The sequence below is a fragment of the Mastigoproctus giganteus genome, chromosome 9, assembly GCF_048544385.1.
Source record: "Mastigoproctus giganteus isolate SK-2022 chromosome 9, ASM4854438v1, whole genome shotgun sequence".
NCBI classification, from domain to species: domain Eukaryota; kingdom Metazoa; phylum Arthropoda; class Arachnida; order Uropygi; family Thelyphonidae; genus Mastigoproctus; species Mastigoproctus giganteus.
The window spans coordinates 143923451-143948189 of record NC_143583.1 but is presented as its reverse complement, the minus strand read 5'-3'; the positions used below and the strand labels follow the sequence as shown (position 1 = coordinate 143948189).

Here is a 24739-nt window from a genome sequence, read left to right as displayed (position 1 = left end):
TCGCACGATGTCTAATACAGTACTGAGTGATGACTAGACTTCGGATAAATGCATATAACGCAAATATTATAAGCAATATACCTGATCATTTTTTAAAATGTTGACCTCAGAACTACGTAACAAGTCACTGTACTGCAATTAAATTAGCGTGCAGGAAAATTTCTCAAGTCGTCGTGGGAAACGTTTTAATGCCGTTTTGCTATTCATTTTAAAGCTATCGACTCCATCAAATGAAACGATTTCGTTAAATATGACAAAAATGCAATCTGTAAAAGAGTGTTATAGTGATCTGTGACAGTGTTATAGTCAGATACGACTATAACGCTGCTTGGACCAGCGTTATGGTCAGATATGGGTTATAATGTAAGAACAGCGTTATAGCAAATCAGCGTAAAGCGAACCGCATTATAACCGGGGCCTGCTGTATATGTATATATATATATATATATATATATATGGCAAATAGTTAACAGTTGAAAGGTAAAATATTCAATTGTGAAGGTGATGCAAACAGTGAAAACTATAGCAAAAACCAAAAAATCAAAGACCTAATAAAGGTGAGAAGAGCTGATTAATGCCATCAATGTCTAGATAAAACATTACATCAGTCTTAATAACTATGAACATAGTATGAACGAGTAGGTGGTAACTAAGGGATGTGATATCAATCCTAGCTGACTTTGGTCCATGGTATAACCTAGTAGGGAAACATATAATTGTTATAGGCAAAATAAAACAAATAAATAAGGATAATTACTACATTCCCATGTCAAGCCAATTGCAGTATAGATTGGTGGATACACATTACAAAGGACTTTATCGAGGGCTAACCCTTGCAATGTGTTTACCTACAATTAGTGAGCTATCAGTTTCTGTTGTCCTCTGCTTGTTATACCTGATGAATCATAAGGTATCATAAGGATATATAATTCGTTAAGATATACTAGATTATAGTATGAGATATATAGATAAGGTGGGGGGGGGAAAACAATTTTAAGGTGGTTAACAAGCAAGATGACTTTAGCCCGACCGATAGCCCAGACCATGAAAACAATGTAAAAACCAAATAATGGTGATAGTAGAGAACCAATAATGCTTTATAAACTTGTTATTTGATGATAAAAGATAGTCAGCTATGCTAAAGAAAGGAGAACGGAAACAAGGTTATAGGAAGGTGATAGTACCTCAATCCCCCTCGAATTGCTCTAATAGTTCTTGAGGTATGAAATGTAGAAAAAGATAGTGTATAGTTAAAGTGAAGGAAGAGTGGTAAAGCAATTACTTCGGAAAATACGGGGAGCGTATGATTTGATTTGGTAGTTGTTGGCGCATCGGCTTCTGTGGCCATATTGCACCTCCCAAGGTTTTTGCAGTACTTTGATCCAAGCCCGAGGCGGGAATCGAACCCGCGACCTTTGGGTTGCCGGGCAGGTACTTTACCCACTCGGCAAGCCCGGTCGGCACCGGGAGCGTAACTTCCCGTCTCTTGTAGTAAGAGAACCTGGTATTGCAGTAGAGTTGTATAGCCAAAATTTGGAAAGCATAAAATAATATAAAATAAAATAAAATCAAATAAAATAACATAATAATATAAATTATTGAATGAAGAAAAGAATGGCTAGTTCCTGATTACTTACAGCAATGTGTAACTAGTAAAGCAGACTTACCACAAAGCTACGACGCGGGAAAAAAACCACGTTGTGGCATGCGTGTTAAAATATATAGGTATTGTATATGATGCCAGCGCCCTCTTACTGGCAAGTAGTTGGATGCGAAAATAATTTATAGCTTAAACCAAGATGGCCTGCGAGCCAACGGTAAGCTAGGCAGGTGGTAGATGGTTCTCCTGAAAAATGAAGGAAGAGTAAGGCAAGAAAGAAGCTAAGAATTGATTACTGCCTTAGAAGCAAATACAGGTACAACTTTTTCAATGAGTGTAAGCTGTATTAAATATGCTCCTAAGGCAGTGCCTAGTTATATACATATTTACAGGCTCTGTAAAACCATCAAGATAATATAATCCAGTGGTGGAAGATTTACTTCCTCAAAACAGCAGTTATAATATGATGGTGGTCGATGTTATTATGGTATTTTTTTAAGGCTATTTGCATGGCCGTATGTAGGTTTATATTTGTGAAGCGTATTGGGAATCCATTCTCAGATAACTTATGCTTAAAGACTGTAAGAGCTCTAATTATGTTGTCTGCGTTGTTGCATATTTTAACTAATCTAATACTCTGGGATAATATTAAATTTTTTTGGATTCTTATGGAGATGTTTGAGTGCCAGTTAGTAAGGCTGATGGTGTTAAAGCCAAACGTATTTCGTTTGTCATATACGGAGGTATTTAACTGATTATTATTGTGCAATTGTATGCTGATATCCAAGTAATTGGCTTTTTTAGTGCTATCTATGTTGGTGGCCACTATTTCTAAATCAGATGGGTAGACATGGCCGGCATCAGTGAGGAAATTAGGATGATTAAAGACGATAACATCGTCGATATATCTGTAAAAGGTTATATCTTTGTTGATATTAACTTCAAAGTGATGTAGGTACAGATTTGCTACCAGACTAGAACTGCAGGCACCCATGGCGATCCCAGTTTTTTGTTTATATATACTGGTGCCATTGTAGATGTAGCTTTTGAATATGCATATATTTGTCAGGTCATTCCAATATGGAAGATTGCATGGTAACAGGTTATTATGTTCTTGGTAATAGTGGTCGAGTACATGTTTTAGGCTATCGTGCGGAATACTGGTAAAGAGATTTTTAAAGTCATAGGTGCTGATATGTTCAGTGGTATGTTTATTGTGCTTTAGAAAATCCAGAATAGGGTTGTTATTGCGGATAGCTCTAGTGTTATCAATGCTGTTGAAAATGATGTTTAGTAGATAGGCCAGTTTTTTATGTGGCTTTTTAGCATAACTATTCCTACAAGATGTAATAAATCTGAAGCTGATAGGTGTTTTGTGGAATTTTGGTATACAGTAGACAAATGGAAAATTAGTGTTTGGGTTGTTAAATTTTAATTTTTTATGCATAGCTAATAGTTTTTTCCTGATGGTGGTATTATTTGTGGTCTCAATTTTAATTGTATGCTGATATCCAAGTAATTGGCTTTTTTAGTGCTATCTATGTTGGTGGCCACTATTTCTAAATCAGATGGGTAGACATGGCCGGCATCAGTGAGGAAATTAGGATGATTAATTTTGGGATGATGATGATTAGTTTTGGATTCTTATGGAGATGTTTGAGTGCCAGTTAGTAAGGCTGATGGTGTTAAAGCCAAACGTATTTCGTTTGTCATATACGGAGGTATTTAACTGATTATTATTGTGCAATTGTATGCTGATATCCAAGTAATTGGCTTTTTTAGTGCTATCTATGTTGGTGGCCACTATTTCTAAATCAGATGGGTAGACATGGCCGGCATCAGTGAGGAAATTAGGATGATTAAAGACGATAACATCGTCGATATATCTGTAAAAGGTTATATCTTTGTTGATATTAACTTCAAAGTGATGTAGGTACAGATTTGCTACCAGACTAGAACTGCAGGCACCCATGGCGATCCCAGTTTTTTGTTTATATATACTGGTGCCATTGTAGATGTAGCTTTTGAATATGCATATATTTGTCAGGTCATTCCAATATGGAAGATTGCATGGTAACAGGTTATTATGTTCTTGGTAATAGTGGTCGAGTACATGTTTTAGGCTATCGTGCGGAATACTGGTAAAGAGATTTTTAAAGTCATAGGTGCTGATATGTTCAGTGGTATGTTTATTGTGCTTTAGAAAATCCAGAATAGGGTTGTTATTGCGGATAGCTCTAGTGTTATCAATGCTGTTGAAAATGATGTTTAGTAGATAGGCCAGTTTTTTATGTGGCTTTTTAGCATAACTATTCCTACAAGATGTAATAAATCTGAAGCTGATAGGTGTTTTGTGGAATTTTGGTATACAGTAGACAAATGGAAAATTAGTGTTTGGGTTGTTAAATTTTAATTTTTTATGCATAGCTAATAGTTTTTTCCTGATGGTGGTATTATTTGTGGTCTCAAGTATGTAGGTAGAACTGTGGTTCAGTTCGTTTAGCACTGTGGTAGTATAGAATTTTTTGCATATAAAACTGTAATTGTTAGCAGCTTTGTCTATGGTGGTGATGATAAATAAAGCCTGTAACTTTTTTAGATGTTGCTTAGCTTTTCCCAAATCGAAGGTCTTGGCAGGCAGTGATTTTCTGTGTACGAATGCAAGCTGTTTGTGAACCGCTTGATAAGTGAGGGATATCCATTTTTGGAAAGCTTCTAGCGGTATATTATATTTATAAGATAACTTTAGACAAAAGTGCAAGAAGTCCTGGTATATAAGTTTATACATCTTTTTGGTGATGCTTGTGGTGTTGGGCCTAAATTTAAAACCATAGGAAAGTAAGTTACGTAAATCTGGATCAGTAATGATGTTAAGGTCACCAGTAATAATGTGTTTGTGATCTTTGTCTACATATTTAAGATATTGTGGCAAATGGCAGAAACATTCGGCCTCGGCATCACTTTTGTTTAAGTTGCATACTACCTGTTTATAATTACATACAATAAGACCTATAGGTTTGTTATAACTGAATCTAGTATTTATGGTCAAATTATTGATTGGCAGATCTTGTTTATACATGTTCATGAGATGGTTAAGGTTTATGTGGTCTAGCAAGATGTGACTAAACTTAATGTTAATATATTCAGTGGTGGCTTTGTGGTTCTTACTGAGTCTGTATTTGAAGATATCTTTCAGTAGGTGGTTCAAATGTATGTTGATGTGGTTATAGGTAGCATTGGCTTTAGCTAAGGCTCTGAGTTTACTCAGTTTCAGGCTAAAGGTAGTGTCGTGTATAAGCTTGACGGGTATGATAGGTACATCCCAAGAGCTTAATACATCTTCAAATCTGCCCAGGGTATTGTTAGTGTGCGCTGCTATTTTGGTAATAGAAGAGGATTTGTTATCTGTAGCTTTTTTATATTTGAAGGAGGGTCTTTTGACAATGTGGAATAGGTTGTAGATACAGTTGTCAGTAGGTTTATTGGTGTAGCAATGCCCATTAAATAGGCTATTTAAACCATAAGGATAAAGGGTTTTGTATTTCAGTATGTTGTAGTTTTCTAGTTCAAGCCTAGTTCTATGTTTATGTTCTATATCTAAGATGGTGATGGTGATGTCATTAAAGTTATGCTGCTGGAAATGTTGTATTTCAGTGTCTTTTTGGTTAACATTATTTTTGATGTGGGATCTGTGCGTATTAATCCTGATGTGTAATTCTCCCCCAGTTTGTCCTATGTATTTAGCCAAGCAAGTGTTACATGTGATAAGGTAGATTATGTCTCTAGCATGGCAGAAGGTAGGGTCCTCAGCACAGTTAGTGACGTGTTTGTTATTCATCAAAGGGCAAGTTTGACATCGAGTGTTCCTGCAAGTATTGAACTTTAAGAGATTAAAGTTATCTACCGGAAGTTTGTGGTTGGCCAGTGTGGTATCTAGATGTGAACCGCGGTGATTAACAAGGTCTGGTGTATTATTAGTCATAGTATAATCAGATCCCCCTGCATTAAATTCCTGGGGTTCTCCAGTGGGCCTAAAGCATTAGATGCTGTGTGGCTAGTATTGGGACTTATCGGACCACCCAGAGCCCCAGTGGTATCCGCGGTACAGATTATTCTATGCGACCGACGTAGCATTTTCATATTAATTGTGGTGTAAAAACTCATGGTAAATAAATTCAACAATAGCGCAATGCCCTCTCCAGATTAAACTAAATGGACCAAGAGGCTGCTAAGATATGTAAGTTAAGGTAAAGGTTATAATTAATACGAATGTAAGTTATGGTAAGGGTTACAATTACGTATGCATAGTGGATATACTAAGGCGGTATCCTGGTAGACAAGTCAAAACGCAGGCAGACCCCTTTATATAGTAGATATGGCAAATAGTTAACAGTTGAAAGGTAAAATATTCAATTGTGAAGGTGATGCAAACAGTGAAAACTATAGCAAAAACCAAAAAATCCAAACTATAGCAAAACTATAGAAACCAAACTATAGAAAACTATAGCAAAAACCAAACATATATATATATAAAAACCCTGTGCCCTTAAATGTGGCAATTTATAGCAAACTATAGCAAAACTATAGAAACCAAACTATAGAAAACTATAGCAAAAACCAAACATATATATATATATATATATATATATATAAAAACCCTGTGCCCTTAAATGTGGCAATTTATAATGTCAGTCTGTGTTCACATTAAGTATTCTATGCTAAGTAGGATCCAGAAAACTAGTATAATGTTTGAACAGTTTTGGTGAAACAAGTTATTTTATCTTTAATTTAATCTGTCCAAATATCTGTTTCTCTTAAGTTTTAACATATGATAAGGAAATATGTCAAGTTCATTCACAAGTCACAAATTATATTGGTGAAACAGGTAGTTCTTTTTTTAATTATTATTAGGAAACCAAACTTGCTATGCAGACAGCAATTTTGGATTTTTGTGAGCAGATCTGTTCCAATATTTGCTCACTGTGCACTTTGACATTACTTGCCTGTCATTTATTCATTCATATCAGTTTACTCATTCATTGAAACTGTAATTTTGCACTGCTAGGTACACCCCTTTCCCTGCAATTCAGAAGATACCTACTGCTGGCCAGAATTCACTTGGCTTTGCAATGAAAAACCAATCTGCATACCAGGTTGGTTTTTCTAGTATTATTAGTACGACCAAATGTATTATTATTCTTATTAAATTAAATAATATAATACTTACTTTCAATAATCCCTGAATATATAAAATAATATAATACTTACTTTCAATAATCCCTGAATATATAGGCCAGAATAGTAAGGTAGTGGTTTTATTTCTGAAACAAAACAGGAACACAGTTTTTCTTCATCATCCAGAAAGGTTGAAAGAAAACCAATCATCTGTTAACAACAATATATATTTAGTATATTAATTTCATATTTCTGCAGAAATATACTGAATACCACCATACTTCTGATTTTCATTATTCATATTATTTATTTATAAATTGATTTATGTAAAATGAATTACAGGTTATGAACCCTATTAGAGACCTGTTAGGTCATATATTTTGTGAACTAATATATTTTAATAAATGTTCTAAAATTTAAAAATGTCCTTTTCTGAATATCAGAAATTTTAAATAGTTCACAGCAGCAAAGCCACAGTTCCCTTTAAAATTTTATTACAAAATATTTGATATTCAAATAATAACAAAAGTAAAATATTGATAAAATAGAAAAAATCTCTTTGCACTTATACTTCTTTAATCTGAAATGAATTTCTATACCCTGTTTTTAAAATTTCATAAAACTTAGAGGTTATAAGTTATGTTGGTTAATTAAAGCCAGCAGATAATTTTAAAGAGATATCTCATATTCAGTTCTAATATTTAAATTTAATTTTAAATAAGGTATTTTATTATTATTGTTTTATATTATATTATTTCTCCCTGATGGGGGGGGTTCCAACCCATGACGGGTACTGTTACCAAGTGCACAGGGTGGTTATTATGTCCAGTGTTGCTGTTGGGCGAGAAAATCTCTGACTATCCTACAGATGTTCAGGATTGAGACTTTATGGAGCTCCTTGTATGTGTTCTCTGGGACGCCTATTGCTGCTAGGCTGTTATGTAGGGTCTTTGGCACCATGCTGGTGGGTGACACGATGATCGGGATGGTTGTTACTCGTTGCATATGTTACAGCTATTTGATCTCCTCTTAGGTCCATATACTTTCTGATCTTTTCCTCATGGGTTTCCTGGAGGTTGCCAGTGTTGGAAACTGCTATGTCAGATAGGTAGCCTTTTCCTTCTTGTCAACAAGCATTATGTCCAGTCTGTTGTTGCACAGGATTGCCTTGTCCATTATTATGGTGTAGTCCCAGTACAGCTTGCATGTTGGGGTCTCTAGTACTGCCTGGGGTTTATAGTTGTAATACGGTACACTTACCTTGATCAACTGATATTTCCTTACTGGCCTCTGATGTATTATCCTGGCTACTTGGTCATGTCTACAAGTGTAATCTGTCTGGGTGATCACCTTGCATCCTGTGGTGATGTGTTGGGTCATTTCTGAGGTCAAGCAGCATCATTTACATGTGTCATCTAACACATTATTATTTTGTTTGCTCTTATATTATTTCTCCCTGATTGGGGGAGAGGGGTTCACCCCATGACGGGTATTGCTACTAAGTACACAGGGTGGTTGTTATGTCTAGTGTTGCTGTTAGTTGAGGAACTCTGACTATCCTACAGGTGTTCAGGATTGCAACTTTATTGAGTTCCTTGTAGGTGTTCTCTGGGAGACCTATTGCTCTTATGGCTGTTATGTAGGATATTTGGAATCATACCAATGGCTGACACGATGATTGGAATGATCATTACTTGTTACATATGCCACATCTCTTTGATCTCCTGTCTTAGGTTTGTGTACTTCCTGATTTTTTCTTCGTGGGTTTTCTGGAGGTTGACAGTGTTGCACACTGCTATGTCAATCAGATAGGTAGCCTTTTCCTTCTTGTCCAAAAGAGTTATGTCCGGTCTGTTGTGCGGGATTTTCTTATCTGTTATTATGGCATGGTCCCAGTACAGCCTGTGGGTTGAGGTCTCTAGTACTGCCTGGGGTTCGTACTTGTAGTAAAAACTGCAGCCATTATCAACCCATTGCAGGATGAAAGCCTCCTCAACAATTCATGCTGAGGGAAATGGACCATAATCTGTCACCCTGATCCAGTGTGGGTTGGCAGATTGACCATATTTAGAAGTCAGGGGCTTGAACCCCAGTCTACTCAAAGAGCGTGTGCTACTGCACTCCCGCTCCTGACGACTTGGCTACAGAGTACTTGTAGTATGGTACACTTTGATCAACTGGTATTTCCTCGCTAGCCTCTGATGTATTATCCTGGCCACCTGGTCATGTCTACGGGGGTACTCGGTATGAGTGATCACTTTGCATCTGGCAGTGATGTGTTCGATCGTTTCTGAGGCAGCTGGAATCATCTGACACTCCTGGCTCCATGGCAGTAATTATTATTATTATTATTATATATATTAAATACAGTAATGTAATTATTATTTCACATCAGCTAAGAAATACTGTTCAAGGCACAGACCTAAATGGATACACTGATGAACTGATGAGACTTGTTATTTGGTTTTTAGGAGCATTAGCAACTAAGGCCATATTGCTCCGGGGATATGCGGTGGCCATTCCCTGACCTTTCCGCATCCTCCGTATTTGGTGGCCACGGGCTCAAACCCCGGTCCAATCAAGAGGCGTGTGCTACTCACTGCTGCTCCTGCCCACAGAGGCACCAATAAGACTTGTGATACAGAAAAATACATTGAATGCTACAATCACAGCATGGATTTGTTAAGGGCTAAATTGTCTGACCAATCTGATTGGACATTATAATGCAGTAACACAGGTACTGCATGCAAAAAATATTTTCGATACCACATACTAGGATTTCAGGAAATCTTTTGATACTGTTGAACACAAAAGACTGCTGCACAAATTGGAGCAGTGTGGCTTTAAGAGCAAGTGACTGCCCTGGATAAAGGGATGGTTAAGTAGGAAAAGACAGAATGGTTATTAATGGACACTGCTCTTTAAATGGAGTCCCCTAGGGTTCAGTGCTGGGCCCATTGTTATTTTCTATATTTATTAATGATATTGGCGAAGATATATCAGGCGTAATGTTTGTAGATGATACAAAGGTTGACAGTATGGTTAATGACGGTAACAGCATTATGCTACTGCAACAGGATCTATAAAAATTAGGCAGATGGGCTGAGAAATGGCAATTGAAGTTTAACATTGATAAATGCAAAGTAATGCATATGGGTAGCAGTAATCCTGGACTAACATACCAATTGTGTGGTACCACACTCAGGACAGTATAAAATGAAAAAGACCTGGGAGTAATTGTGCAGTCAGATATGAAGTTCTCTGAGCAATGTAAACAGGCTGCCAAGACAGCTCATGGAGTTTGTCTATGATATACAGGAACTTTTCTAGCAGGAACAAGGAAATGATTATCTCATTGTACAAGGCAATGGTTAGGCCTCATCTTCAGTATTGCATACAGGTCTGAAGACCTCATTTTGGGAAGGATTCTACTTTATTATATTCAAAATCTGATTATTAATAAAAAATAAATAAAAAGCAGTACTTAAAAATATTTTTCTATTATTAATTGGCAAAAAATTACTCTTTTTTTTTTTTTTTTTTTTTCAAACCAAAAAATTCTTGATTCAAATTAACACTGAACACAAAAAATTGCCATGTACATAAATAACAACTCTTATAATAAATATGAAGGATGAAAAATGGTACTCAAGACCATCTAGTGATTGCTTTTACCTTATTGATGCAGGAAACTGATTCACTCAACACAATTGAATGGCAACAAGTCTGAAGGTGAGATGAAAGGGCCCTGGTTATAATTTTAGGAGAAAAATAATTTAAGCCTGCTAAGTCTGATGAGTTTTGTAAGCTTTCCTAGAAATAACAAGAAATTACATACAACTCTAATTTAATAGCTGACAAAGATGAAAATTAATTTAAAAGTAAAATAAAAATTATTTAAACAATTTGTATATTATAATACAGTCGAACCTCCAAAATCCAGCAGCCTTGGGATATGAGCATTGCCAGATATTTCAATTTACTAAATTATAAGTTATATTATAATCATACATAAATAAAAGCATTTCTATACTGCAATTTACTATACATAGTAGTACAGAATATTCTGATGCAGCCCAGTGGTCAGGAGCGAGAGTGCATAGCATGCGTTCCTTGAGTGGACCGGGGTTCTAGCCTGTGACTACTAAATACGATAAATATTTGTATTGACGATTTATTGTAAACTCTACTGACTTGGTTGTCGTGCCGGAGTATAAACAGAAATTTTATTTATATTAAGAGAACAGTTAGGTACAGTGTGCTTCATTGAAACAATGTAAAATAATTTAAGCAGCTTCACCTGCTTCTTCAGATTATTTACTGATGTTAGACCAACACCAAAGGTTTCATGCAATGGTTTCACTGAAGTTCTACTATCAAGTATTAAGTTTCTTTAACAATGCAACCTTTTCCCCACAAGATGTGACAAAACATCGAGGCACCTCCATAGCCAGGTGGGAAGGAGCAGCAGTGCATAGCACACGCTTCTTGATTAGACCGGGGGTTCGAGCCCGTCACCACCAAATACAGAGGATGTGGAAAGGTCAGGGAATGACCACTGCATATCCGGAGCAATATGGCCTTAGTTGCTAATGCTCCTAAAAACCAAATAACAACAACAACAACAACAACAAAACGGTACCTCCGTAGCCATGTGGGCAGGAGCAGCAGTGCATAGCACATGCTTCTTGATTAGACCGGAGTTCGAGCCGGTGAGCCACCGAATACGGAGGATGCGGAAAGGTCAGGGAATGACCACCGCATATCCCCGGAGCAATATGGCCTTAGTTGCTAATGCTCCTAAAAACCAAATATCAACAACATGTGACAAAACCTTTTCCACCTCTATATTTTGAATTACCACATCCTATAGTCATCCAGTCATCAAATAATCAGTTATCTTGCATAACTAGGTTATGCAAGATAATTTATTACCAGATTTGGGAGGACTGGCTGTATAACACTCATCTAACTGATATGTTTACTAGTTTCTAAAACATCATGACATTTTTTTGAGATTTAATTTTAAAAAATCAAAGTACAAAAATTAATTTTAAACTTGAAACATTTCAAAATTTTTTTATAAAACCAGTTTTTTGTGCATTTTAAAAGTTTGCTATTTTAAGTGAGGGGTTTTGACAAGGGCTGTTCAATAATTTTTTATGAACAATTGTACTTGCTTGCTATTTCAAGCTGAGGTAACGAATTTAAGGTCAAACGATGCTACATCACATACTAACTATGTAGCCTTGGCAGTGGGTCAAGTTTATGCCTGTTCAGTTTTGCCTACATAACAATGGACGTGACACACAAGGAACAGTATGCTGCTCTCAAATTTTGTTTCCATCTCAAGAAAACATGAGCCAAAGATATTAAATGTTAAAAGAGGCTTGTGGTGAATCTAAGCTTCCATATTGCACAGCTTGCAGGAGGTTTAGACTGTTTAGAGATGGATGTGATTCAATCACAAAAATTGACGGTCCTGAAGTTCAGGACCGTCATCACAGAAACCATAAACACTGCTGCTTCTGTAGTCATGAGAGTAGATTGTTGTATAACAGTAAGGCAAAGATGTTGAGAATATCAATAGGAAGTACACATAGTATTCTCTATGATCATTTGCATATGACACATGTTTGTGCACATTGGGCTCCAAGACTACTCACATGAGCAACAGCAGGTTTGCATGGAGGTTCCAGGAGTGCAACTGATGGTTAATGAAGATGGCGATTGATTTTTTTTTTTTTTTTTTTTTTTACATTTAAGGAATGTTTTAACAGCATGTTGTGCCATGTCATATGACTGTTTAGGACCTTACTACAGAATTGTACTGTACTTGTGGGATCACATTTGTCACAAATGAACACAAGTAGGTGGATGCTGCATCATGACAATGCAAGAGCTCAACATTACTTAGTGTCATCAAGTACAGCCAGCACTGATGCCAAATGTGTTCTTCATCTACCCTACAGCACTGACCTTACACCCTGTGCATTTTTTATTTCACAAAGTTAAAGGAACTGCAAGGAAAACTTTTCCAATTGTCAGAAGAAGTTGCAAACAACATCAGAGGTGATTCTCAAAGGCATGTCAAAAAATGGCTTTCATGTTTTTGAAGAATGGTAGAAATGTTGAAGTGCAATTCATCAAATGGGGATTATCCTTTTCAGGATAGTCCCCATAAATCCACTAAGTAATTCAGAACTCATCAAAATATGGATATTTAATAAAGATATGTTGTGAAAATAAAATATTACGATCACTATTTATTGAAATGGCCCTCATAAAACCACTGTTAACACCAAAAAAGAAAAGTTCTGAGTTGAAGGTTTATAATGTCATCAGTGCCATCACTGATTTTAAGCTGAAGTTCAGAATTACAGGTAGACTTCAATATCCTTATTTTGACATCTCTTAACCCACGAAGGCAATGAAAGTCTGAAATGTGAGTGTGGATGCTGAGGTAAAAAAACAGTTTTGAATATTTCTGACTTAAATTTTTTTCCCAGGCTAATGTAATGTTCTGCTTTGTAACATTAAAATATCATCATACATAGCTTGTTGTTGTTATTTGGTTTTTAGGAGCATTAGCAACTAAGGCCATATTGCTCCGGGATATGCTGTGGTCATTCCCTGACCTTTCCGCATCATACATAGCAGATTCTTTTTTTATATATACAGTAGAACCTGGATAAGAAGTTTTCCAAGGGACTGGAGGTTTAGAACTTCTTACACGGAAAAACTTCTTAGAAGGGAAAATGACCTAAGGGAATGAAATATTAACTACACAAATGAAAATGAAAAGATACACATACATATGTTAAAGATCATTTTTAAGTACTATTTCAGAATTTATAAATATTTTTATCTATGGGAAACATTTTTAAACTGAGGATTTCTAATTGCTTAACATTCTGTTCATAAAGTAAAAAAAAAAAGTAAAGTGCAGCCATTACAACCCACTGCAGGATGGAAGCCTCCTCAACAATTCATGCTAAGGGAAATGGACCATAATCTGCCACGCTGGCCCAGTGCGGGTTGGCAGATCGACCGTATTCAGCAGTCAGGGGCTTGAACCCCGGTCTACTCAAAGAGTGTGTGCTACTGCACTCCCACTCCTGCCCACTCGGCTACGGAGGCCTTCTGTTCATAAACTCATTACCAAGTTGGAAGGATGAGCTCCTTTGGAGCTTCAACATACCTTAAAAGGTCACAATTACAATAAGACAGAGAACAATCCACTAAGTAATTCAGAACTGTTCAGAAAAATTAGAACTTAATGGCAAATGCTTCACTGTGCTTCAAGCGGTCGGAAGCTATCCAATTATGGATATCAATGAAAACATTTCCAATGTGTCACTTCCATTATATCCAAATTTTTATACTAAAAAGGTTTTAAAAGCTGAAAGCATCAGATTATGGAAAATTTACTAATCGAACAAGTTAGTGCGTAGTAAAATTTTAGTTCGTAGTAAATCACCAAAGAAGGTGGCATCATTTTTGTAATCTCATATTGTGAAAGCCTTCACAACAAGTTGCCCTGATATTGAACTACCTAGAATAAGCAATGCTTCAACACTGGATTCTCGAATAGGCAACACTTCGCCTGTGGATTCTCGGTGGATGCCACCGAGAATCCACTCGGTGGTATCTGAGATGAATAAGTAACATTAATCTTCTCCACTGGTGAAGCATTACTTATTGGAGGTAGTGCAATATCAGGGTAACTCATTGTGAAGGCATTTGCAATATGAGATGTAAAAAACAATGCCATTTCATCTACTTCGGTGGTTTACTATGAACTAAAATGATGCTTGGCAATAACTTTCTTGATTGCCAAATGTTTATATTGTTTAATATTTTTTAATATTAAAAATTAAGAATTTCTATATTTAAAAAATGTATTAAGTGGAAAAACGTCATTATAATGATACACTGTGTATTCTTTATCACCAACTTTTTATTCGGGAAAGCTTTTTACCTGGGAAACTTCTTACGTGGGAAAATAATACATTGCAATATACAGAGGTGAAAACTTACAGGGGAAAACTTCCTATGCAGGAATTTCTTATCCAGGTTCTACTGTATTTTATTTTGTAACTTGGTGATACTTTTTGCATACCTTTCAGAAGCTTATCAATCCTGCTGCATGTGAAAATCTCAAATTATGACTACTTTAAATGTTCTCACAGTTATGCTATTTAAGACTTTGAAAATACTTAAAAAAAAAAAAAAAAAAAAAAACTTCTTGATAATTTCGTGTAATTTTCTTCACTCTTCTTATCACTTTCCTAAAATGAGCAGTATGTACACATGCAACCTTATATAACTTAACAACAACCTAACAAAAATCAAAAGGGAATTAAAACTTTACTAGCAGCAAAATGTTAAATTGCCACATGAAATCTGAAATCCCTCTGTGGTTTTATATCTTCTTCATCCCCACAAGCAATGAGTGTCTCTGGTATTAATTATCTGCTGAATTGTAGGAAGTATGTCAAGCCCATTCAAGCAAGTTCTGCAAGCAAAGACGCGGGAATGTAAAGTTACCCAGTGGACATTTAGATCATGGCTATGTTTAGTCATCAAACTTAGAATTTATCACTGATGACCTGTAAAATTTCCATGAAGGGCAAAAAAATATATATTTCAATAAAGGAAATATATATATATATTTTTTTGGCTTGAGATCTAACTTATACAAATATCAACTAAAATTTTTATTATTATTAGCCATATGGTGCAAGGAAGCCTGAGGCATATGCTGCACCAGCCAAAAAAAAAAAATTTTCTGAATTACTCTGAGAGAGAGAAAGTAGAAGGGAAGAGAAAGTAGAATGATGATATCCAGCTCAGGACCCTAGGTGTGCCAAGCCCATACTCACCAGATGTGAACCCCTGGGGGTAATGACTAAATCACTTGATCGAAATAAAAATCAAATGACAAATTTAACTGAAACTGTGGTGATCCAACTTAAATCAACAAAAGTATGTAAAATAGATCGCAATTAATCTCTCTAACATCATTTCTAAAATTATATTAGAATTAGCAGTTAGTTCAGCTTCCTAACACAAACGGTTATTGGGATATTGAAGGTCCTATAAAACAGCAACATTTTTTTTTAATCGTCATGTTAATGCTAAAGAGTTAAGTTACTAAACTTATGATATTCTATAAAATAATTAAGTGCTGCCTCAATTTTATCTTTTTACTATATCCTATTCACATGGAAAATGAACTCCTGCATCAGAAAGTAATAGTAAATTCTTTCCTGGAATTTTTCTCTGAAATGAGTTATCACTTTGCCTAAAACTTTTCGTATAACAACTGAAGAATTCTTTAGGGGAATGGATGCCAGAAGTTTATCAAATGAAATTGTAAAAAGGTATCTTGGGGTGGATAGGAGCTATCTAATTATATTAAGGTAGGCAAGCAGGGGCATTCCTAGGGTATGTGGCGCCCGGGTAAAAATTGAAATCTGGCACCGGAGCACCACAGTTTCAGGTTTTCAGGTGCCACTTGAACGTTACCGACCAGGGGCAGTGCACCCGTTGCACCCTCGGGGCAGCCCGCCCCTGGTAGGCAGCAAAGGAAGTAAGCAAACCCTTAGTCATAATTATGAGAGCATCCCTGGATTCAGTGGAAGTCCCCACTGAACTAGAGATGTGTGAATGTATCTCAAATTCCCAAAGGAGGGGGAAGGGGGTCAAAAGAGTGACATGAGTAATTGCAGACCTTTTACCTTACCTTCTGTTCCAAAGAAAATAATGATGGAGTCACTGGTTAAAGAAGTAATGCAAGACCATCTATACAGGAGTTCTGTTATATTTCAAGGGTCAAGGGTCAATCTTGTCTGACCAACTTGATTGGATACTATGATGCAGTAACAAAGGAACTGGATGCAAAAAAATAATTTTTTAAATGACATACTTGAATTTCAGGAAAGCTTTTGATACTTTTGTGCAAAGGTATCAAAAGCTTTCCTGAAATTCAAGTATGTGATTTAACAAACTGCTGTACAAATTGGAACAGTGTGGCATTGAGGGCAAGTTTGTTATTGTTATTTGGTTTTTTTAGGAGCATTAGCAACTAAGGCCATATTGCTCCGGGAATATGCGGTGGTCATTCCCTGACCTTTCCGCATCCTCCGTATTTGGTAGTCACGGGCTCGAACCCTGGTCTAATCAAGAAACGTATGCTACGCACTGCTGCTCTTGCCCACCTGGCTACAGAGGCGCCAGGGCAAGTTTCTGTTATGGATAAAGATGTGGTCGAGTAGGAGAAGACACAGCTGCGATCAATGGACGCTGCTCTTTATGGACTAACGTTATCAGTGAGGTTTTCTAGGGTTTGGTGCTAGACCCATGATTTTTGTATTGATTATATTGATGAAGGTATCTTAGGCTTATTGTCTAAGTTATCAGATGATATGAAGGTATCAATGTGGTTAATGAGAATAACGATGGTATGCTACAACAAAATCTAGAAAAATTAAGAAGCTGGATTGAGAAATGACAATTGGGGTTTAACATTGCAAATGTAAAGTACTGCAGATGGGTTGCAGTAATCGCAGATTAATGTACCCACTTGTGGTACTACACTCAGAGTGGTGGAAAATTAAAAAGACCTAAGGATGATTGTGCAGTCAGATATGAAGTTCTCTGAGCAGCGCAGACAGGCTACGAGGACAGCACATGGGGTTTTGTCAATGATATACAGGAATAAGGTGATTATTCCCTACAGGTCTGGATGCCTCACTTTAGGCAGGATGTAGATCTGCTGGAATGGGTGCAGAGAAAGGTGAAGATTGTTGAAGGGACCAAAAGTGTGCTCTATCCAAGAAAGGGCTTCAGTTCTGCAAATTGCGGCATCTGGACACTAGGCACCTGTGAGGTGATCTGATTGATATAAGGCTTTCAGTGGTTTGAGCAAGCTCAATGCTGATGAGATTCTTCCCCTTGCTCAGATTCTGCACCTGTGGGGGCATAAATTCAAATTGAGGAAAGACAGTTGTAGAACAGATGTGCAGAAATTTGCCTTTAGTTGAATGGTGGTTGATTGCCTGAACATACTTCCATCTGTCATTTTGGTAACAGATAGCTTGAATAAATTCAAGGAAGAACTAGACAAACTGTTGGAGGGATTGGATAGGTGTAATGGGTTAGATTTCTTTTTTACTTTTTTTTTTTTTTTTTGCCTGATGCTGTATAAGCTTGCTTTCTTGCATGATTTATCACTAATACTAACTGGCTAGCAAGTATTTTTATCACAGTTTTTAGAAATTTCACTCAGTTTTGTTTCACAAGCTATTCGGTGAAAATGAAGCACACCAAGATTTGTATTAAATAAAGCTGCTAATCAAGTTAAATAATACTTCACTTTACTTTTTCTTTCAATTGTAAGAATACTGGCAAGAAAATACACCAAGTTTAATCTTCCAGGTAGTGTAATAAACTTAGTTTTACTTCTGTATTTCAATTTAAAGAGCCCAGACAGCACAATCACTTGTATTACTAATTAAGTGTCAATATACAATATAAATTGTGCATGCATAATGTACAAATTTTTATTTTACCATACTGGAAACTGCATAACTCTGAAATTGTATAACAATTTCAAAATTAAAAGATGCCACTGCTTTTCAATCATGCAAGATCACTAATGCAAGATCACTAGGCCAAGATATATACAACTGACTAGGGCACTGTGAAACATTCTCAGAAAAATGTGCTTCACACACATTATACAGGCATATTTTCTTAGAACTAACAATGGCACCTAGTTTAAGGAGAGAAGTGGAAGTAGGATTTCTCTTCTTTAGCATACTGTCTTTCAGTTTAGCCTTTAATATAAATTATGCGTATTTAGTAATTTCCAGGTTTTCATTCAGTTTAATTCGAACACGGGTTGCGATCACATCACTTCATTCCCAATTTTTGGCTTGCTCAGTGAGATAGCCACATCTCCATAACTCAGGTAAACATCATTTAAATCGGTGGAGTCCAACCTGTGGCCTGCAGACCATATCAGGCCCATGAATAATTTTTATATGGCCCGTGCAGAAAGTGAACTAAAACAGAATTTTAAATTTTGTTAATTATTTCAAGAACTGTGTACATTTGATACTAATAAGTGGAAATAAACTAATTTAAAAGACTATGGTGCTTGTTGTGGCAAATATATGAGAGTGTTGAACGTTAAGAAGCCAAGTGTTGGTATCGTGAATTGTTTCATTCATCTATGTTTCGTATCAAATATGCGCATGCCTAACAAGAAGCATGTGTATATACGAGGCACTATTAAAATGTTCCGTGACTCCATTATGGCATGGCTTGTGCTTGACCTTGGTGGCTGCACAAAAGTGTATGCACAGTACACTTCATTGAAAAAGTAACGCGCTGATTTTTATCAAATCACTCAGTACAGCCCGCAAAACACATCTAACTTTGAATATGGCCCTCGTATGGGAAAAGGTTGAATACCATTGGATTAGCTGATTCATTTTGTTGGGTCATTGAAAGACTTGAAGCCGAGCAGTTGCAGGAAGAGGTGGCATATTGGCTTAATGTGTCATGCAGCATTGTCTCGGCACTATGGAAGCAGTTTCAGGAGACATGACCCATTACAAGAGCTGGCCAAGGTCGCCCAAGGGCTACATCAACCAGAACAGACCGCTAACAGCTGGCTCTAACAGCAAGACAGAATGCTACAATGTGCTGTCATCGAGCTGTCTCTTGAGATTGCTGCGGCTACAAGTGAAAACATTTCCAACTGGACTGCTTTAAGAAAGTTCGATTCAAGTGGATTCTATGCAAGGAAGCTAGTGTTTTGTATCCCATTAACCCCAAACTACCAACACAGCTTGTCAAAACTGGTGCCATGAACATGTAACTTGAAGCCCTGACAAATGGGGTACAGTTCTGGGGTACAAGGAAAGTGGTACTTTCCCTCCAACATCAGAAAAAGGGACACTTACGGTGGAGGCAGTGTTCTCATGTAGGGCAGAATAATGATCAATGGCCATACCCCTCCATGTTTTTGATAGGGGTGCCATAACTATGAAGAAGGCCTCCGTAGCCGAGTGGGCAGGAGCGGGAGTGCAGTAGCACACGCTCTTTGAGTAGACCGGGGTTCAAGCCCCTAACTGCTGAATATGGTCGATCTGCCAACCCGCACTGGACCAGCGTGGCAGATTATGGTCCATTTCCCTCAACATGAATTGTTGAGGAGGCTTCCATCCTGCAGTGGGTTGATAAAGGCTGCACTTTACTTTAACTATGAAGAGGTACCAAGATCAGATTGTCGAACCCTTTGTGAGAGTTTTTAGGGGTATGGTTGGCTCAGATTTTCATTTGTTGCACAACAATGCCACTGCACATAGAGCTCAAATGGTGGAGGAATATCTTGAAACTGAAGATATCCAACAACAGCCACGGCCAGCTGGTGAGCTAAGGTCTGTATTGGTGGAAAATGGGATTTGTTGCCGCAGCATCTTATAAGACAGATCGAGGCATGGTTCACCATTGTCAGGCCTGTTTAGCCATTGGAGGGGATTATACTCTGTACTGATGTCGTGTGACCATATTTTCAAGCATCTTGTATAGACTTCTGTATTTTGTGACCTGTTTGGTAATTCTTATACAACCTCTATAAATGTCCCTTATGCCTGTCCCAAGTTTTTCACTGTCTCCTCATTTCATCTTACCAAATTTTGTCCCTCACAATATAACACTCTCTCGGCAATCACAATATAACACTCTCTACAAGCTCTGCTAGAAACCAGATCACACTTTCCCCAGCACCGCCCCTGGGGCTGTAGAAAGGACAATCAACTATGAAATGTTAGATTGACAGTACAGACAGAAAGGTGATCTGAGGCATAAAGAAGATAAAAGTGAGTAAGGTGTGCATGCCTATCCTTATTCTTGCAAGCATGACTTCTTTATGATTCAAATGAAAACTGGTTGGCCAAGACTGGAAATTCAATTTTATCTGAAGGAGTTTGATGCCTTCTTGATTTTGTTAGATGCTTTGCCAATGATTTATACTTTGATTTATTACAATATTTTTGTAAGCAGTGAAAGGAATTTTAAAAGAGACATCAACTGGTTCCACAGTGGATTTGGCTGCATGGTCAGTGCTCAGGTATGCCAACATGGCTAAGGACCCAACAAAATTTTACTACAACCACTCCCCGACTTACGTAAGGGTTGCATTCCGTGGAACTCTACACAAGTCGGAATTTCTCTAAATGCTTATGCAGCACTCACAAATTTGATTGAAGTGAAAAAGAAATGTTCGACGAACATGTAAATAGAATTATTTATTCCATTTTTTTTTTTTTTATCTCATGCACAGGAAAAATTACAAAAGTGTACAAAATTAAATTTCAAAATTATAAAATTACAAAAAGAGAGAGGAGACAAGGCATAACATCAGCAAGTGTTACCTTTCATGCATCGTTGCCAGGATTAACTCTCCAGCTGATAAGCACGCTGCGGTAGAGATTTAGGAGTTTTTTCCAACACATCACAAAATTTCTCTGCAGCTGCAGAATCAGCACTGGCAACTTCAACTGCATACTTTGTTTTGGAAACCAGCGTGATGCATGAACCTATTAAACCACACGTTGCTTTCCACGAACTTGGGTCTGGGTTCGCCAAACTTATCCTTAATATCTTCATAAATACTTCTTGCTTTTGCTTGAATGACCATTGGACTCAGGGGCACGCGTTTCTGATCTGATTTTTCATCCATATTATTAATAGCTTTTCCATCTTCGATATAGCACCTGAACAGTGTTTTGAGATCACTGTTGATCTTAAATGCGTTGATCCTTTAACACGTTCTTTTATACGTGCACTGTTCTTTAAAATAATATTCACTGTTGCAGCAGCAAGGCCTAATTCCATGCAATAGATGACAAACTTTGTCCTGCTTAATTTCTAAATCTTAATTTCTAAATCCTGTCATCTTTATTTCTAAATCAATTTTGTTTCATTTCCTAGCACTGCCACTTTCTGTTGGTCCCTTTCCCTTTGTAATAAGTAAATAGGAATAAAGAAAAGATTCTAAAATTTTATTTATGTTTTTTATATGATTGAAGATTTCAGTAAAGGGAAACTCGTTTCACCATAATACTGTAACCTAAAAACCCACAGAATTCCACTTATCGGTATTATCGCAAATGCAATAAGTTCAAGTTTACTATCCGTTTATAATAGATTGTGCTAACAGAAAAGCCCAATAAACCGGAAAGTGAAAATTGTTTTTATTGTTTTATGGTTGTGACCTCCAGAAATGTGTTTTAGAAAAATATCACAAAGGCATTCAAAAATTGATTGGATTGATTCTTATAATGGAACGTATGATAACAATGAAAGTGCAGTGCAATTTCCATTATAAAAATGACCTTTTAGAGAGAGAGAGAGAGAGAGAGAGAGAGAGAGAGAGAGAGAGAGAGAGAGAGAGAGAGAGAGAGAGATATAGCTTAGTTATATTCTTAATCTTTTTCGTCAACAAGCCAATATTAATGATAATATGAAAATATAAACTGTGGGTGGGCTATACATCAGGTTAATGCTATAATATCACTACCATCCTCACATGAAAGAATGGCTGGAAAGAAAAGGGTTTGCAGTTGTATCCTGTTATTGTCACTGTGATAGTTGGGATTTTCATAGGTATCTATTGGTCAACTAATTATATTCTGCAAACCAATCCCCAATATGCCCATTCGCCATACTTGGAATCAGTCATCAAAAATTTTACCACTAAATTCGGTTAACAGGCAATACTTGCGAAAGTTCTGCACATTTTGTATTAACCGGTTTCTACTGTAGTTAGTACAAGTCTTATGATTCTATAAAATTTAAGTAAAGATTTTCTTCACATTTATACATAACATCACAAAAATTGATGCGGGCTACATACAAAAAGCTCACAGTGAAGTATAAGATGGTCAGCACCTCATGATGTAGCTGATAATGCTGTCAAGATGCTTAACTCTTGAAACAGGTGGTTATAAGCTATTTGATATGGTCAAGAAAGGTCAATTTTTTATTAGGTTACGCCAAGACATCGGAAAGTACACACAACAGGTATGATGTGGTCACCCAGCTTTAGAACTGGGTCAGAACAGAATTTATGCCTTCTACTGAAATGAACTGAACTGTTTTTTCAGGTGATATGCAAAACTGTTATCAGCAGCCCAAGTTGTAATTCTGTTAAGAGTACCTTAAAGTTGTCTCTCAATCATTCTCGTGTTTTGAGAGAGAGAGAGGCAAGCTGAAATGGCCTTAGTTACTGAGTTAATTTTTATAATGAGAGGATGGCCCTTAAAACCGAGTCCTGTGGTATGGCTTCTTCTTGAATGAAGTTACAAGAAAGGCTGGATTGAGTGTAGACTTGGAAAGACTGCTGCTTCAGAAAGTTCTGTATAAATTTTGGGAGACTGCCCCTGAAGCCTAATGTGTATAGATCGTGCAGAATTCCATAACGACAAACTGTATTAAAATCTTTCTCCATGTCTAAATAAACTGTTGTTGTTATTTGGTTTTTAGGAGCATTAGCAACTAGGGCCATATTGCTCCGGGGATATGCGGTGGTCATTCCCTGATCTTTCTGCATCCTCCGTATTTGGTGGTCACAGGCTCGAACCCCGGTCTAATCAAGAAGCATGTGCTACGCACTACTGCTCCTGCCCACCTGGCTACGGAGGCACCTAAATAAATAAACTGTAGTTAAATGTTCCTTTCTTACAAATGCATTACAAATCTGGGTAAAAATCTGGGTTTGAATAAAGAGGTCTAGTTTATCTACCAAAATTAATCTCTGATATATAGTTCCACACCAAGAAGTCTTTCAGAAAGGTCATGATCTCCATCTTTTGTAACAAGGATGGGATTTTATTTGTTAACTACCTGGAAAAAGGTAAAATGATAACTGCTCAGCATTATTCACTACATTTGGACAAATTGAAGGCCAATCACAGTGGATAGCTCAACTGAGAAGTACAGTTTTGCAAGATAGTGCTCTGGCACACATAGCATAGCACATCAAAGACATGCCAAATTGGCTAAACTAGGCTTCTGGCTTCATTATCCCCCATACCCCAGGGGATCACACCTGGTGAGTATGGGCTTGGCACACTCAGGATCCTGAGCTGGATATCATCACTCTTCTCTTTCTTGGTTTTTCCTTTCTACTTCTTTCTTTCTCTCTCTCTCTCTCTCTCTCTCTCTCTCTCTGGGTAATTCGGAATTTTTTTTTTTTTTTTTTGGCTGGTGAGCATAAGCCTCAGGCTTCCTTGCACCATATGGCTAACAATAATAATAAATGAAATCTTTTTATATTGGTTTGGTTTGTTACAATGTGATGAGCTGATAAAATTGTATTTGATCAGTGACCAGATGAGATGAGAGTTTCCATTATTTTGCACATACAGCTAGTGAGGGCAGTACACCAATAGTGACATGGATTCATCCAGTCTTTGCTATGTTTTAATAATGCTATAATATTTGCATGCTTGCTGCCAGGTATCAGGGAAAGCATTTTCTGTAAAAATCTAGTTATATATGAGTAAGATATGAAGTGACTCTTCACTGAGCTCTTTTAACACAGAATAGTGAAATTTATCAGGTCCAGCAGCACTAGGTCACATTCACATTGATTTGGTAGTTGTTGGCGCATCGGCTTCTGTGGCCATATTGCACCTCCCAAGGTTTTTGCAGTACTTTGATCCAAGCCCGAGGCGGGAATCGAACCCGCGACCTTTGGGTTGCTGGGCAGGTACTTTACCCACTCGGCTAGCCCGGTCGGCGGCAGCACTAGGTCTTGAACTGTCAAGTGCAAACTGTAGTTTGATTATTGTGATGGTACAGTTGTACGGCTGATGTGGTTCAAAATTTAAGGTCTGTTTTCAGCATTGGACTTTAATTTCTAGAAGGCTGGCAAGTACAAGA

The 24739-nt window shown here is 37.1% G+C and overlaps 1 protein-coding gene across 1 annotated transcript in view; it reads right to left on the bottom strand.

Moving 5' to 3' along the window:
* The window catches only part of LOC150080788 (uncharacterized), a 190404-nt gene that overhangs the window by 111304 nt on the left and 54361 nt on the right, over positions 1-24739 (bottom strand). The window contains exons 4-5 of the mRNA XM_090382064.1: positions 10451-10588; positions 6869-6985 (exon numbers count right to left, since the gene is read on the bottom strand). Of these exons, the coding sequence (XP_090238190.1) occupies positions 6869-6985; positions 10451-10588 (255 nt within the window). The remainder of the gene's footprint in view (positions 1-6868; positions 6986-10450; positions 10589-24739) is intronic.